Source organism: Callithrix jacchus, chromosome 12 (assembly GCF_049354715.1).
Source record: "Callithrix jacchus isolate 240 chromosome 12, calJac240_pri, whole genome shotgun sequence".
NCBI classification, from domain to species: Eukaryota; Metazoa; Chordata; class Mammalia; order Primates; family Cebidae; genus Callithrix; species Callithrix jacchus.
This window is the reverse complement of record NC_133513.1, coordinates 62,006,738-62,022,414: the sequence shown is the minus strand read 5'-3', so window position 1 is coordinate 62,022,414 and position 15,677 is coordinate 62,006,738. Positions and strand designations below refer to the sequence as shown.

General features: G+C 44.4%; 1 protein-coding gene and 1 non-coding gene across 36 annotated transcripts in view; one reads left to right on the top strand and one right to left on the bottom strand.

The window, feature by feature from the left end:
* The window catches only part of RUFY2 (RUN and FYVE domain containing 2), a 58,418-nt gene extending 53,025 nt beyond the window's left edge, over positions 1 to 5,393 (bottom strand). For 10 of the 35 annotated variants that reach the window (XR_013524941.1, XM_002756305.6, XM_009009845.5 and 7 more), the window contains exons 1-3: positions 4,833 to 5,393; positions 2,765 to 2,938; positions 295 to 412 (exon numbers count right to left, since the gene is read on the bottom strand). Coding sequence is in view for 29 of the 35 variants with exons in the window: in XM_002756305.6 (XP_002756351.3) it covers positions 295 to 412; positions 2,765 to 2,938; positions 4,833 to 4,941 (401 nt within the window). In the remaining 6 variants the exon portion in view is untranslated. Of the gene's footprint in view, positions 1 to 294; positions 413 to 2,764; positions 2,939 to 3,547; positions 3,665 to 4,832 lie in introns of all 35 variants that reach the window. The other 25 variants (XR_013524942.1, XM_009009847.5, XM_078345785.1 and 22 more) reach the window with 5 other exon arrangements.
* A 10,099-nt stretch (positions 5,394 to 15,492) lies between these two features.
* LOC118146463 (U6 spliceosomal RNA) lies at positions 15,493 to 15,599 on the top strand. Its single transcript, XR_004732325.1, has one exon. It is a non-coding gene; the product is annotated as a U6 spliceosomal RNA (small nuclear RNA).
* Positions 15,600 to 15,677: the final 78 nt, after the last annotated feature.

Genomic DNA, 15,677 nt, shown 5'->3' with positions numbered 1-15,677 from the left:
CTCAGAAAACAAAGATGAATACTTGATATATCCTATCTTAAAGCGACTTTCAATTTCCTTTAACACAAGGCAGAATAGTGAGTGGTTAATTCGGATTGAAGGTGCTAAGAAAAACTTCATAAAGGAAATGGGATTTTAATTGAGTCATAATGAATGAACAGAATTTTATTAGAAGAGGATTAGAAGAAGGGGACTTAAGGCTGAGAGAAGACAATAAGCTAGAGTGTGAGGTACTCTGGAGGAACAATGACACACTTCTGTGGCTATGCGTGAACAAGTAATAGCCCTCCTTACTTCAGACCAGGAAGATCCCGGACACTGGCTCCTATTTCTTCTGCTTCCGGGTACAGCTTCTCCACCAGTTCCAAAGGGCCCCAGATGGTTTTGTTATAACTCAAAAATGATTTTCTTACTGAAAAGAAAAAAAAACCACACACATAATGCACACAATGTCAACATATAAAACTGTATAACTTCTTTTAAAATATTTAGTTTCAACATTTCTAACATACAATTATTCAGAGACCTTTCCTCTCTTTTATCACTACATATCCCAGTGAATCTGGAGCCTGTGCAAGTAGGATCCTGTTGCCCATCTGCTATTTTTTTCACAACATAAGAAGGCACAGTGACCATCCTTTCATATCAAATATACAGTCAGAAAATTAAAGTGAAAAGTGACTGCACTCATTCTCTACCGCTACCAAAATAAAGACTGGTAGCCCTAGCTGATTAATCTTTGTAAGTTTATTAAACACAAATACTTTTTTTTTTTTTTTTTTGCTATGTTAACCAGGCTGGTCTTGAACTCCTGTCCTCAAGCATTCCTCCCATCTCAAGTTTCCCAAGGAGCTGGGATTACAGGCATGAGCTACCACACCCAGCCTAAGAAGTTATTTTAATTTAAAATTTGAAAAATGGTGAATTTGCTTTTCCTTTTATTTTGTTCTGAGATTTGGTCAATATAAAACCATGAAACTGTCATACATTTCTGTTATTACTGATCAGATCTCCTGCAAATACAGGGTGCCTACCACATGCACCACCCAAGGACACCCAAGATACGCAATTTTTCCCGGCGGAGAAAACAACATGCACAAAGTAGCTTTATAATGATTCATCCAGATAAGCCTATAACTGCTAGGATATGGTTCAACATATGTTTGAAGTAAAGGATAATACAGTCTAAAAAGTTTAAAATTTAACTATTTTGGCCATCATATGGGAAACTCCATTTCATCAGGCTTGGGGAAAATCAAGATGCACTCCTGGGTGACAGAGTGAGACCCCATCTCAAAAAAAAAAGAGGAGTGTGGTTAAATAAATTACGCCATATATATACCATAAAATATTACACAGCCATTAATTCTGATATAGACGTCTATGTAAATGGAAAGATCTCCAAGCCATATCATTACTTTTTTTTTTTTTTTTGAGACAGAGTCCTGCTCTGTCACTCAGGCTGGAGTGCAGTGGCGCAATCTTGGCTCACTGCAATCTCTGCCTCCCAGGTTCAAGTGATTCTCTTGCCTCAGCCTCTCAAGTAGCTGGAATTACAGGCAAACACCAGCACATCTGGCTAATTTTTGTATTTTTAGTAGAGACAGGTTTCACCATGTTGGCCAGGTTGGTTTTGAACTCCTGACCTCAAAGTGATCCACCTGCCTCAACCTCCCAAAGTGCTGGGATTACAGGCATCCAATTTCCTTTAGAGAGATTAATAGAAGAGAATCAAGAAAACGATGTTTTGCTCTGTTGTTTAATTCATATACAAAAAGAATATACTTCTCAAAAAATATACTTCTCTAATATTTACGTATTTTAAGAAGTTGCTTTAAGTCTTTAAAGAAAAAGAAATGAGTACATTAATAACATCACATAGCATTTCTCTTTTTTTTTTTTTTTTTTTTTTTTTGAGATAGGGTCTCTTTCTGTCACCCAGGCTGGAGTACAGTGGCGTAATCATGGCTCATTGAAACTTCGACCACCTAGGGCTCAGGTGATTCTCCTACCTTAGCCTCCTGAGTAGCTGGGACCACAGGGTTTGCAGGTGTGGCCACCACACCCAGCCAGTCTAGCTTCTTTTACTCTATAATAGTCACTCTAGTGTACAGCTCTTACATAGCCCTCTACACAGGTACTCATCATATGAACTAGAGACCAAAACTGAACAATTATTATAAGTAAAAGCACAGTCATTATGCAATGAATATTTTTTAATTAAATAAAAAACAAACATTTTACATGTAACAATAATTCAATATGTATTGATAGAATACAATATCTGCTATTATCATTTTCAGGGACAGCTCACATTTCTACAGTAACTCCATCCAGAAGATATTTCTACATATGTTCATGTATATATCTAGGAGGTTTCTATTTCAACAATCCACTATTTCAATGCACTTGTTCAATAGTGTTCAAACTATTAATATGAGCTCATATCAGAATTATCAGCTTTAAAATATAAAATAACTCTGTAATTGTCCTAGAAAACAGAAATCAGTTCAGACTATGTAAGTTTTAAAAATTTAAGAATCAAATATTCTATATATAAAACATTTAACAACTAAGCATTTTCTGAAGACCATTATGAGAAACCATAAAGTCGTAAGATATTTTCTCCCAAAATCAATCCACTCAATACTTTTTGGTGCATAGTAACAGTAATTATGGCCTCGAAAAATAACCCATTCTGAAAGGCTTAAAATGGAAAAAGGGAGACTCTAAAATGAATTAATTGTTTTAAATGTCATCATACCTTTAAGACCATGCTTCAGACAATGTTCCATAACAACAAAGAATTGCTGCAAGGGGGGATAGTCAGAATCCAAAGTGCGGCCAAAGCTCAGAGCAGATTCAATGAGTCCTTTGATACTCAGTTTAGCCATGTTTAACAAGTTTGCTCTCTCTACAGCTGTGGGGTCTTTTGTAGCTGAAAACACAAGAAAGGAATCCAACATCATTTGTAAGACATGACAATGAAAAATATACAAATTCTTCCCTTCCCCTATAAAAACCAACAGTAGTTTGCTGTTTCTTGATTGACAAATTCTCCCCAGCTAAATTAGACCCTTGATTAACTTCTCTTTATGTTTCTCACATATACTGTAGAAAATTTCCATGCCCAATCCAGCCAAAGTTTATGAATCATTCTCAAGATCCTGCAAATTTGCGATTCTCCTGTATTTAACCTTCCTGGTACCTCTTCACAGAGAACAGGTTTTAAAATGATCTTCTGTGGAGATAAATTTGTGGTGAGAGACAACATGTTTAAGAGACTCATGCAAAAGGTGGATAGCAGGTACTGCCTAAGGATGAATTCCAAGGCAAAAATGTTCAGAATAAACTGGCAATCAAATAAAAGGTACTTAAAATTTTAGGATTCCAGCTAGGCGAGGTGGCTCATGCCTGTAATCCCAGCCCTTTAGGAGGCTGAGGTGGGCAGATCACAAGGTCAAGCGATCAAGACCATCCTGGTCAACATAGTGAAACCCCATCTCTACTAAATATACAAAAATTAGCTGGGCATGGTGGAATGTACCTGTAGTCCCAGCTACTCAGAAAGCTGAGGCAGGAGAATCGCCTGAACCCGGGAGGCGGAGGTTGCAGTTAGCTGAGATTGTGCCACTGCACTCCAGTCTGGCAACAGTCTGAGACTCTGTCTCAAAATAAAAAATAAATTAAAAAATCTAGGATTCCAGTGTCACCCACAACAAACATGACAGGTAAAATACACTGACAAGTAAGGAGACAGAAGCTGCCCAATTCAGTCTACACTCTGTCTGGCTTCTTCATTCTGACTGTAGTTCTGTATTGCATGACTCTTTTATTTTCAAAGAGGAATAAAAGCAGGGACCAGTTTTAAGTTAACATTCCTCACCCTTCCACACAGCTGAGGATGCCCACATTGCCAGTTTGAATACCAAGGCAACAGATGCATATTCTAAAAGGCCTGCTTTTTAATTGATACTTTTAAGACACAGTATCATCAAGCAAGATATTTTCAATTCACAAAATATTGTCCTTCTTCCCACAAATTTTATTCTCAGTTCACTTAGAAATTCAGACATTTCCCCATCATCTGATCACTGTTGTGACTGGTGGGAATACCTTCAACAAACACAGATGACAAACTAACATGTGGAAAAACAAAGCACTCAGTATAGCACTTCATAATCTCTGACAAATTTACAAGCAATCAAAGTGTTCATTTTTCCTTCGCTGAATAATAATAAAAACCCCAGAGTCGCCAATTATCTCGTCTTCTAGCTCTGATTTCCAGATAGCTAGGCATGAAGGCTGACACTGAATCCTAAGCAACCTAAAATGCAAACAGCCACAACTGCTATGACCAAACTGCCTGGTGGAAAAATGTCCGCACACGACATTCCTTCAAATCTACATCATGGTCTGACTCCCACTTTTTTTCCGGGAGTGAAACCACTCGATGTTTCATAATGCGTGGCAACTCTCATTTTGCTTAATACAGCCCGTCATACACCGTAACCTGCGACGCGACAACCATAAAAAGGGCGTTTGGCAGCTGCTGGGAGGCAGGTCAGTGCTGGGCACCGGCAGTGCCCAAGCCGAGGGGCGTTCACGCCGCGGGGCGTTCACACCGCAGCCACGCCCCGGCTGCGCTTACGGACGCGTCCGGCCGGGACGCGACCCCCAAACCCGGCCGCAGGCGCGCTAGGAGTCCAAGGGCCAGTGCCTGCCCCTTGCTCAGGCCTAGAGTCCCTTCCCTGCTTCTCTTCCTGACCCCTCCCCCAAGCAAGGCTTCCCAGAGGCCTGGGGCGCCCCCAGGACCCTCGCAGCGGGCTCACCCAGGCTCCTACGCATCGGCACTCCAGCTCTCCTGCCCTCGGCGTCAGGCACCCAGGCCAAAACCTGAGGTGCGTCTTCCCTTCGCCACCCCCAAACCTGAAAAGTCATCGCCCCTCCCCGACTGCTCCCCGACACCGGAATGACACCCTGCCCGGCCCTGTCCTCGCTCCTGGATGCCGTAGGACCTCCAGCCCTTGGCCACTAAGCCCCAGAACCTGGACGGGAAGGGGCCGGAACGAGGGAGGGGGCGCGTTGCCATGACGACCCCGGGAGCCCCCGAGTCCCAGGCAGTCCCCGCCCATCCCGGGCTGGGCCCCTGTTCCGACTGGCGAACTCTGCGTCCTCCACAGCTCCCAGTTCACCCCGTCCGACCGCGGCCCTCAGCCCGGGAACAAGGACCGAGCGTTCGCTCTCAGCCTGCTCTCCTTACCCATGGCGGCGGCGGCGGCGGCGGCGGCGGCGGCGGCTGCGCGGTCTCGGGCCGGGACTCCCTGGGCCTGGCCAGCAGCTCCCTCCAGGCGCTTGGCGGCCGCCACCGCATCTGCAGCCAGGCCCACTGCGACCCACAGCGCCCCCGGCGGTGGGAGGACGCCCGGGCGGCCCCAGGGGGAGCGGCGCCCCGGGTGGGGCGGGGACCCATGGAGCCGGCAGTGGGCCGGAAACCAAGCCCGCCCTCTCTAAGCCTCTCGCATCTGCTGGGACCTCGAGGAGAAGGAAAGGAACCTGAGGCCATAAGTGTGAGGAGCCAGAGTGCTGGGCCCTCGGTCCCGCGCCCCGGGGACTTCGCCGGAGCCTGAGGGCCGGATTTCAACCGGCTGCGGCCGCACGCGAACGTTGCCGCCACTTGGCTGGCGGGGCCTGATGGAACACACCTGACCACTGCCCTTTCACCTTCACAGACGCACAGGGGATCAAAAGAATTTAGAAAATCTGAAGCAGTTAACAGGCAGAAACCTACTAAAACTAGTTAGCCCCAAATAATGACGTTTAAACCAATAAATACACCGGTTTATAAAAAGCAGTGAGCAACCAGTCTCGTTAATCAAGGGGAAGAGAGATTGCCGTGAAGCTAGCGTTTTCTCATTTCCGGAAGGAAAAAAAGTGAAACCTTCATGGTGAGATAGATGATACTAGGTTTAAGTTATACCCGTTTCGGAAAAGTGAGCTATTACCTAGTTTATCTGCCGCTGTTGGGACTAGAACTGGGCTACAGGTCCAGGTATTTCGTGAAAATGGGACAATGTTTTTCTCCTCATCACTTTAGCCAGTATAAAGTTGTTTCTTATTTTGCTTTTAAATTTTCTTTATTGTGAGATAATCATACTTAGATAAAAATGTATAAAACAGGCCAGGCGCGGTGGCTCATGCTTGTAATCCTAGCACTTTTGGAAGTCAAGGCAGGCGGATTACTTGAGTTCAGGAGTTCGAGACCACCCTGGCCAACATGTTGAAACCGCATCTCTGCTAAAAATATTAAAATTAGCCAGGCATGGGTGATGTGCGTCCTTAATCCCAGCTACTCAGGAGGCTGAGACAGGAGAATCGTTTAAACTAGGGAGGCAGAGGTTGCAGCAAGTCCAGATCGCGTTCACTGCACTTCAGCCTGGGCAACAGAGCAAGGCTCTGACTCCGCCCCCCCTGCCAAAAAATACAGTTTAAAGACTCATTATAGTGAATAGCTGGCCGGGCGCGGTGGTTTACCCCAGCAATCCCAGCACTTTGGGAGGCCGAGATGGGCGGATCGCCTCAGGTCGGGAGCCAACCTGACCAACATGGAGAAATCCTGTCTATACTAAAAATACAAAATTAGCCAGGCGTCGTGGCGCATGCCTGTAATCCCAGCTACTCGGGAGGCTGAGGCAGGAGAATCGCTCGAACCCAGGAGGTGGAGATTCCGGTAAGGCGAGATCATGCCATAGCACTCCAGCCCAAGCAACAAAAGCGAGACTTTGTCTCAAAAAACAAAAATTAAATAAAGTGAATAGCTGGGCAACCACCATTTGAATGGTGCATAGAACAGAGACACCCTTCCCAGGAAATGCCCCTAAGCCCCAGTCACAATCCCTCAGTGATAAATACTATTTGGACTTTAAGAATAATTTCCTTGCTTTTCTGTACATTAACACCACTAAATTATGTGCCCGTAAACGACCTAGCTTATTTTTGCCTGTTTACAAATTTCTCACAAATAAAATGATACTGTGTGAATTTTGGTACTTGTTTCTTTTACCATCATGTGTCTGAGATTCATCTAAATCGATGAGGAATTTCTAGTTTTGGTTATTTGCAGGTTGTACGTCCCTCCTGCTGCGCATCACCATGCCCAGCTAATTGTTGTATTTTTAGTAGAGACGGGGTTTCACCATGTTGACCAGGATGGTCTCGATCTCTTGACCTCGTGATCCACCCACCTCAGCCTCCCAAGGGATTATAGGCCTCACGTTGGGATTATAGGCATGAGCCACCACGCCCAGCCGAACTCTACTTTCTAGGTTGCTGCTCCCCAGGGACTTTATAGGACCAAGAAGGAAAGTTTGATTCTGCAACAATCTTTACTTAAAACAAAAGTAAAGGAATATCTGCCTTGGAGGCAGATATTCTTCAGCTCCAAAACACATATTTGTGGGATACTCTAGACCCCTTGTTTTGAACAGAATTGGAATTTAGTGTGTGTATGTGTTTAAACTACACTTAATAGGGTTGAAGCTGAGAGTGTTAACCTATTCTAAACCTGTGATCTACTAAAGCTAATTTCGATTTTTTTTTTTCTGAGATGGAGTTGCGCTCTGTTGCCAGGCTGGAGTGCAGTGGCTTGGACTCGGCTCACTGCAGCCTGTGCCTCCCAGGTTCCAACAATTCTCCTGTCTCAGCCACCCGGGTAGCTGGAACTACAAGCACTCCCCACCATGCCCAGCTAATTTTTGTATTTTTAGTAGAGACAGGGTTTCACCATATTAGCCAGGCTGGTCTCAAACTCCTGATGTCAGGTGATCAGCCCGCCTCTGCCTCCCAAAGTGCTAAGATTACAAGTGTGAGCCACTGTGTCTGGCTGAATTTAGATTTTTTAATGTGCCAATATAATTGTGTAACAAAAATAATTTTTAAGACCTCATCACATGCTGAAGTATATGAGGTAAAATTAAATGAAGTCTGGAATTTGCTTTAAAATATCTCAGCAAAGGCTGGGCGCAATGGCTCACACCTGGAATCCCAGCACTTTGGGAGGCTGAGGTGGACAGATCACGAGGTTAAGAGATCGATACCATCCTGGTCAACATGGTGAAACCCTGTCTCTACTAAAAAAACAACAAATTAGCTGGGCAGAGTGGCACGCACCTGTAGTCCCAGCTACTGGGGAGGCTGAGGCAGAAGAATTGCTTGAACCCAAGAGGCGGAGGTTGCAGTAAGCTGAGATTGCGCCACTGTACTGCAGTCTGGCGACAGAGGAGACTCGGTCTTTAAAAAAAAAAACTCAGCAAAGAGTCCAGGTGCAGTGTGACTCATACCTGTAATTCCAGCACTTTTGGAGGCCGAGGCGGGTGGATTGCCTGAAGTCAGGAGTTCGAGACCAGCCTGGCCAACATAACAAAACCCCCATTTCTACTAAAAGTACAAAAATTTGCTGGATGTGATGTCAGGCACCTGTAATCCCAGCTACTTGGGAGGCTGAGGCAGGAGAATTGCCCAAACCTAGGAGGAAGAGGTTGCAGTGAGCTGAGATTGTACCACTGCACTCCAGCCTGGGCAAAAGAGCAAGGCCCTGTCTCAAAAAAAAAAAAAAAAAAAAAAAAAAAAAAAAAATCTCAGCAAAGAAAAATAGGGAAGATGTTTGAAACAATTACAGCAAAATCTTGTAATTATTGAATATGGGTGATGGGTATCAGGAGCTTATTGTGCTATTCTACTTTTGTCTCTTTAAAAAGCTTTATATACATTCCTGTAATCATAAGAAGGGAATAAAAAATAAATAAATAAATAAAATAAAAAGCTTTATAAGGCTGGACATGTTAGTTCACACCTACAATCCCAGCACTTTGGAAGGCCGAAGCAGGCAGATCAATTGAGGTTAAAAGTTGGAGACCAGCCTGGCCAACAGGGTGAAACCCCGTCTCTACTAAAAATCCAAAAAAATTAGCTGTGAGTGGTAGCAGGCATCTTTAATCCCAGCTACTCGGGAGGCTGAGGCAGGGAGAATTGCTTGAACCCAGGAGGTGGAGGTTGCAGTGAGTTGAGATCATACCACTGCACTCCAGCCTAGGCAACAGAGTGAGACTCTGTCTTTTTTTGAGACGGAGTTTCGCTGTTGTTACCCAGACTGGAGTGCAATGGCATGATCTCGGCTCACTGCAACCTCCGCCTCTTGGGTTCAAGCAATTCTCCTGCCTCAGCCTCTCGAGTAGCTGGGACTACAGGCATGCACCACCATGCCCAGCTAATTTTTGTATTTTTAGTAGAGACGGGGTTTCACCTTGTTGACCAGGATGGTCTCGATCTGTTGACCTCGTGATCCACCTGCCTCAGCCTCCCAAAGTGCTGGGATTATAAGCGTGAGCCACCACGCCCAGCTGAGACTCCGTCTCAAAAAAAAATGCTTTATAATTTTTTAGAGACTAGGTCTTGCTATATTGCCCAGGCTACAGTATAGTGTTTATTCACAGGAACCATCTAGCACACTACAGCCTTGAACTTCTGGACTCAAATGATTCTCCCACTGCAGCCTCCTGAAAAGCCGGGACTATAGGTACATGCCACCTCACCTAGCTGTTTTTAAATAATTTTTTTTTTTGAGATGGAGTCCCACTCTGTCACCCAGGCTGCAGCACAATGATGTGATCTTGGCACACTGCAACCTCTGCCTCCTGGGTTCAAGTGATTCTCCTGCCTCAGCCTCCCAAGTAGCTGTGATTACAGGGCCCCACCACCAAGCCCAGCTAATTTTTGTATTTTTAGTAGAGACAGAGTTTTGCCATGTTGGCCAAACTGGTCTCAAACTCCTGGCCTCTAGTGATCCTCCTGACTCAACCTTCCAAAGTGCTGGGATTATAGGCGGGAGCCATGGTACCCAGCCCACAAGTGATCTTTTCCATGAGCAATATGGTCCACTGAATCCAGGTGGACCAGCTTGTCACATCATGCCACAGAGCTTTCAGCCATAGGCTTAGCTGGCCCAATACCCTATTTTATTACAATGACAATTGTAATGCTTCTGAATATTTGTATAGCACTTGGAAAATGTTAACACACTGGAGGGAAAGGGGAATACACATAATGGCTAGGAAAATTACTGAATTACTAATCAGAAAACCTGGGTTCTGGCAATGGCTGGTCATGGATCATATACAAATACAGAATATCTAAGCTAGGTTCTCTATAGGGTTTAATTCAAATGAGAAAATATCCATGAAAATTATTGATAAATGTTAAAGTATGCTACTAATTACTACTGCTGCTTTACAGGCTGGGCATGGTGGATCACACCTGTAATCCCAGCACTTTGGGAGGCTGAGGCAGGTGGATCACCCAAGGTCAGGAGTTCGAGACCAGCCTGGATAACATGGTGAAACCTCATCTCTTCTAAAAATACAAAAATTAGCTGGGTGTGGTGATGGGTGCCTGTAATCCCAGCTACCCAGGAGGCTGAGGAAGGAGAATCGCTGGAACCCGGGACACAGAGCCTGCAGTGAACTGAGATCTTGCCACTGCCACTGCACTCCAGCCTGGACCACAGAGCGAAACTCCCATCTGAAAAAAAAAGCAGTAAACAGCCAGATGCAGTAACTCATTCCTATAATCCCAGTACTTTGAGAGGCTGAGACAGGAGGACTGCTTGAGGCCAGAGGTTCCAGACTAGCCTGGCCAACATAGCAAGACCCTGTTTCTACTAAAAAAAATTTTTTTTAGTTAGCTGGGTGTAGAAGCATGCACCTGTAGCCCTTGCTACTCAGCAGGCTGTGACAGAGACTGCTTGAGGCCAGGAGTTTGAGGTTGCAGTGAGCTATGATTGTGCCATGCATTCTATCCTGGCCAACAGAGTTAGACTCTATCCTGGCCAACAGAGTTAGACTTTGTCTCTTAAAAACAAACAAAAAAAGAAAAGGCTGGGTGCAGTGGCTCACGCCTGTAATCCCAGCATTTTGGGAGGCCGGGGCAGGCAGACCACCTGAGGTCAGGAGATTGAGACCATCCTGGCTAACATGGTGAAACCCCATCTCTACTAAAAATAAAAAAATTAGCCAGGCATGGTGGCACACGCCTGTGGTCCCAGCTACTCCGGAGGCTGAGGCAGAAGAATCGCTTGAAACCGGGAGGCAGAGGTTACAGTTAGCCAAGATGGCACCACTGCACTCCAGCCTGAGCGACAGAGTGAGACTCCATAACAACAACAAAAAAGCAGTAAATGCTATGAACCTCTGTGCAGGTGCTGTTCCAGTACTGTATAAAGATGAAGATAATTCTGTGGCTGGGAGAAAAATCAGAAAAGGCTTTTGGGGAAGGTGGCATCTTAAAGTCTTTCCAAGTGGGTAGAGATGCCTGTATGGTAAAGGAGGGACAGACAAATCTAGATAGAGAGTACATCAAATGGGAAACAGAATAGGCATGCACAGGAACAGTAAAAATAGTTTTGTACAGTTACAACAAACAAGCATTAAAGAATAATCACTATTATAAACCGTGGGTTCCAACCTACTAGTGAGACATGAAAGCAGTTTTAACAGGTTGCAATCAGCTTTGTTTTTATTTATTTTGAGACAGAATCTCGCTCTATCACCCAGATTGGAGTACAACAACATGATCTTGGCTTATTGCAACCTCCACCTCCTGGGTTCAAGCGATTCTCATGCCTCAGCCTCTTGAGTAGCTGGGATTACAGGCAGGCACCACCACACCCAGCTAACTTTTCAATTTTTAGTTGAGACAGGGTTTTACCATGTTGGCAAGACTGGTCTCAAACTCCTGACCTCAAGTGATCCACCCACGTCAACCTTGCAAAGTGCTGGGATTACAGGGGTGAGCCACTGCGCCCAACCATGCTTTGTTTTTAATGGAATAGAGTGGAATATATCAGGGTATATGACATATAGAAAGGGTAAATATTGTTTTATGACAGTATTATTTCAGATACATATGCATACACAAATCTACATGTGCATGACAAATCTACATTGAGTCATGATGATAAATTTTTTATCGTGGGTGTGGTAATTTTGATTTCAGTACTAGTCCAGATCATCATAGACCAAACTACATAAAGAATAAGATTAGAGGGCCGGGCACGGTGGCTCACGCCTGTAATCCCAGCACTTTGGGAGGCCGAGGTGGGTGGATCACGAGGTCAAGAAGTCGAGACCATCCTGGTCAACATGGTGAAACCCCATCTCTACTAAAAATACAAAAAATTAGCTGGGCATGGTGGCGCGTGCCTGTAATCCCAGCTACTCAGGAGGCTGAGGCAGGAGAATTGCCTGAACCCAGGAGGCAGAGGTTGCGGTGAGCAGAGATCACGCCATTGCACACCAGCCTGGGTAACGAGAGCGAAACTCCGTCTCAAAAAGAAAAGAAAAGAAAAATTAGCTGGGCATGGTGGGACGCGCCTGTAGTCCCAGCTACTCGGGAGGCTGAGGCAGGAGAATTGCTTGAACCCAGGAGGCAGAGGCCAAGATCATGCCACTGCACTCCAGTCTGGGTAACAAGAGCGAAACTCCATCTCAAAAAAAAAAAAAAAAAAAAATAGAAAGAAAAAAAGAATAAGATTACAAAGAAATTTTTTTTCTTTTTTGTTATGGAGTTTTGCTCTTGTAGCCCAGGTTGGGGTGCAATGGTGTGATCTCGGTTCACCACAACCTCTGCCTCCTGGGTTCAAGAGATTCTCCTGCCTCAGCCTTTCTAGTAGCTGGGATTACAGGCATATGCCAGCATGCCTGGCTAATTTTGTATACAAATTTCACTTTCTAAAATATGTAGTGTCTGAAATGCTTACTAAAATCATGTACTGTTCTGTAAGTAGAAGGGGAAAAAATGGTGTGTTTTTTTTTGTTTTTGAGAGTTTCCCTCTTTTGCCTAGGCTGGAGTGAAATCATGGGATCTCAGCTTACTGCAACCTATGCTTCTTGGGTTCAAGCAGTTCTCCTGCCTCAGACTCCGGAGTAGCTGGGATTATAGGCACATGCCACCATGCCCAGCTAATTTTTGTATATTTAGTAGAAACGGGGTTTCACCATGTTGATCTAGGTTAGGCTAGTCTCAAATTCCTGACCTCAGGTGATCCACTCGCCTTAGCCTCCCAAAGTGCTGGGATTACAAGCGTGAGCCACTGTCAGGCCCAAAAATGTTTTAAAGAAAGAAAAATTTTGCCAAGACTTTTAAGCTCAGAGAACTGTGAGAAGATAATGTCATTTACAGAAATAGGGATCACAGAAGGAAGTCATTAAATGAAGATGGAAATCTCCAATTTGTTTGTACTAAGTCTAAAATGTTCACAGAACATTATGAAGGCATTGGCTGGAAGGCAGTTATATATATAACTAGAACTTGGAAGACAGGGTATAGTACAGGTTTAATAAACAGCCTCATATAATAAGAACAAATCTTAACGTGTGTAATGGATTATATTGTTTACTAAAAACAATGGCAAAAAAACACCAAGCCGTCCTCATGCAAAAAACTGCTCAGGGTGTTCTAAAATAGTAAACTATATACAGGACATGCACTAATTAAACCAGTTCTTTAAACACAAAATGAGTAACTTAGCCCCCGTTGGTCCCTAGTAAAAAATGCTTTCTAGTTTGTCTTTAATTAGCAGTAAACAAGCACTAGCTGCCTGCCTAGTTTATCTTTATTCTATAAAAAACCAGAAAACACCTGCTCATTAAAAATAATCACTTATTCACAAAAAAATATATATGTGGGTCAAAGTATGCTCTGGGCTCAGTTCAAAATGCTGTTAGCCCCCTAATTCCTACTTTGCACTCTATCTTTATGTCTAACTCTTAATTCCTTCAGTGCTGCCTGGGTAGGGATCTCCACAACCAAGCTAGTCTCAGCACACATGGGTGATAGGTGAAGCCAATGACTGTCCAAGGAGAAAAAAGAGGATCAAACCAAATTTGCAGCTCTGGGGAAAACCTGCCTTAAGGAGAAGAGAAAGGAATCAGCAGGGCGTGGTGACTCATGCCTGTACTCCCAACACTTCAGGAGGCCAAGGTGGGTGGATCATGAGGTCAGGAGATATATAGTAGAGATGGTAACCCCGTCTCTACTAAAAATACAAAAAATTAGCCAGGAATGGTGGTGTACGCCAGTAGTCCCAGCTACTTGGGAGGCTGAGAGGAGAACTGCTTGAACCCAGGAGGCAGAGGTTGCAGTGAGACAAGCTCACGCCACTGCACTCCAGCCTGGGTGACAGAGTCTAAGAAAGACTATGTAAAAAGTCTCTGTTTAAAAAAAAAAGAAAAGAAAAGAAAGAAATCAGAGGCGGCAGCAAGAGGGAGGTCCGGGTGAGGGGGACAGAAATTCTGAACTGATTCAGGAAAGGGACCACTGGAACAGCCATTGTCTTCAGATAGTGGCTTTACACTTATACAAGGAAAGCCTTGTCTGGGCTAGTGGTGCTCTTGACCTTGAACTGCACAAAGTGAGCACTCAATAACATTAGTGATTAGAAGTCACTGCTGTTTGTAGTCCTTAGCGTGGATGTCATCCTTGTGCTCTATGCACTATTAGTCCCTTGAAGGCATGGTCTGGGTTTAACCTCCAACTTACCCCAAGCCTCAAACTTACAGCACCTTATACACAGCAGAGGTATCCTAACCTTTTTTTTTTTTTTTTTTTTAAAAAGATGGGGTTTCACCATGATGGCCAGGCTGGTCTTGAACTCCTGACCTCAGGTTATCCACCCACCTCAGCCTCCCAAAGTGCTAAGATTACAGGCGTAAACCACCGGTTTTTTTGAGACAGAGTCTCGTTCTGTCGCCCAGGCTGGAGTACAGTGGTGCAATCTTAGTTGCCTGCAACCTCTGTCTACCAGGTTCAAGTGATTCTCCTGCCTCAGCCTCCCAACTAGGTGGTATTACAGGCATGTGCCACCACACCCAGCTAATTTTTTTGTATTAGTAGAGATGGGGTTTCATCATGTTGGCGAAGCTAGTCTTGAACTCCTGACCTCAGGTGATCCACCCACCTCAGCCTCCCAAAGTGCTGGGATTACAAGTATGAGCCACCACATCCAGCCTCCTAACTCTTTAATGGCTAGATTCTTGTCAGCAAGACAGATCCAAAAAAGAAAGGAAACATGGAACACATCCCTAAGCTCTCTTCTATGAAGCTTTACTTTTCAGGCCATATGAACCTGTAGTGAAATAAAAGGGCTTTCCTATTCATTTCATCCCCAGGAACTGAAATTACTATCAGATTCCTTCCTGATTTATACTCTCATTGTATGTATCTAGCCAATATTTAAGTCTCATCACAGCAACCTTTTCCTTTTGTCCTATCTGATCTATAACCTCTCCATGATCAAGCCCTTCATAAATCTCTTTATAATATCAATGTTGCTTGGTTTCAGCTTTCTAATATGATCAGTCCTTCACTTGTCTCTATTAGAAGACATGCTGGATAACCCTGAGCTTAATTATTACTCAGTGTTAATAATAATTGACACAGGTGCTCGCTTCGGCAGCACATATACTAAAATTGGAACGATACAGAGAAGATTAGCATGGCCCCTGCGCAAGGATGACACGCAAATTCGTGAAGCGTTCCATATTTTTAACACTGGGGTCTATTGGGGGGCAAAGGGGAGGGCCAGTGGGAGGGGGAGGTGAAGAGGGATAGCCTGGGGAGAAATG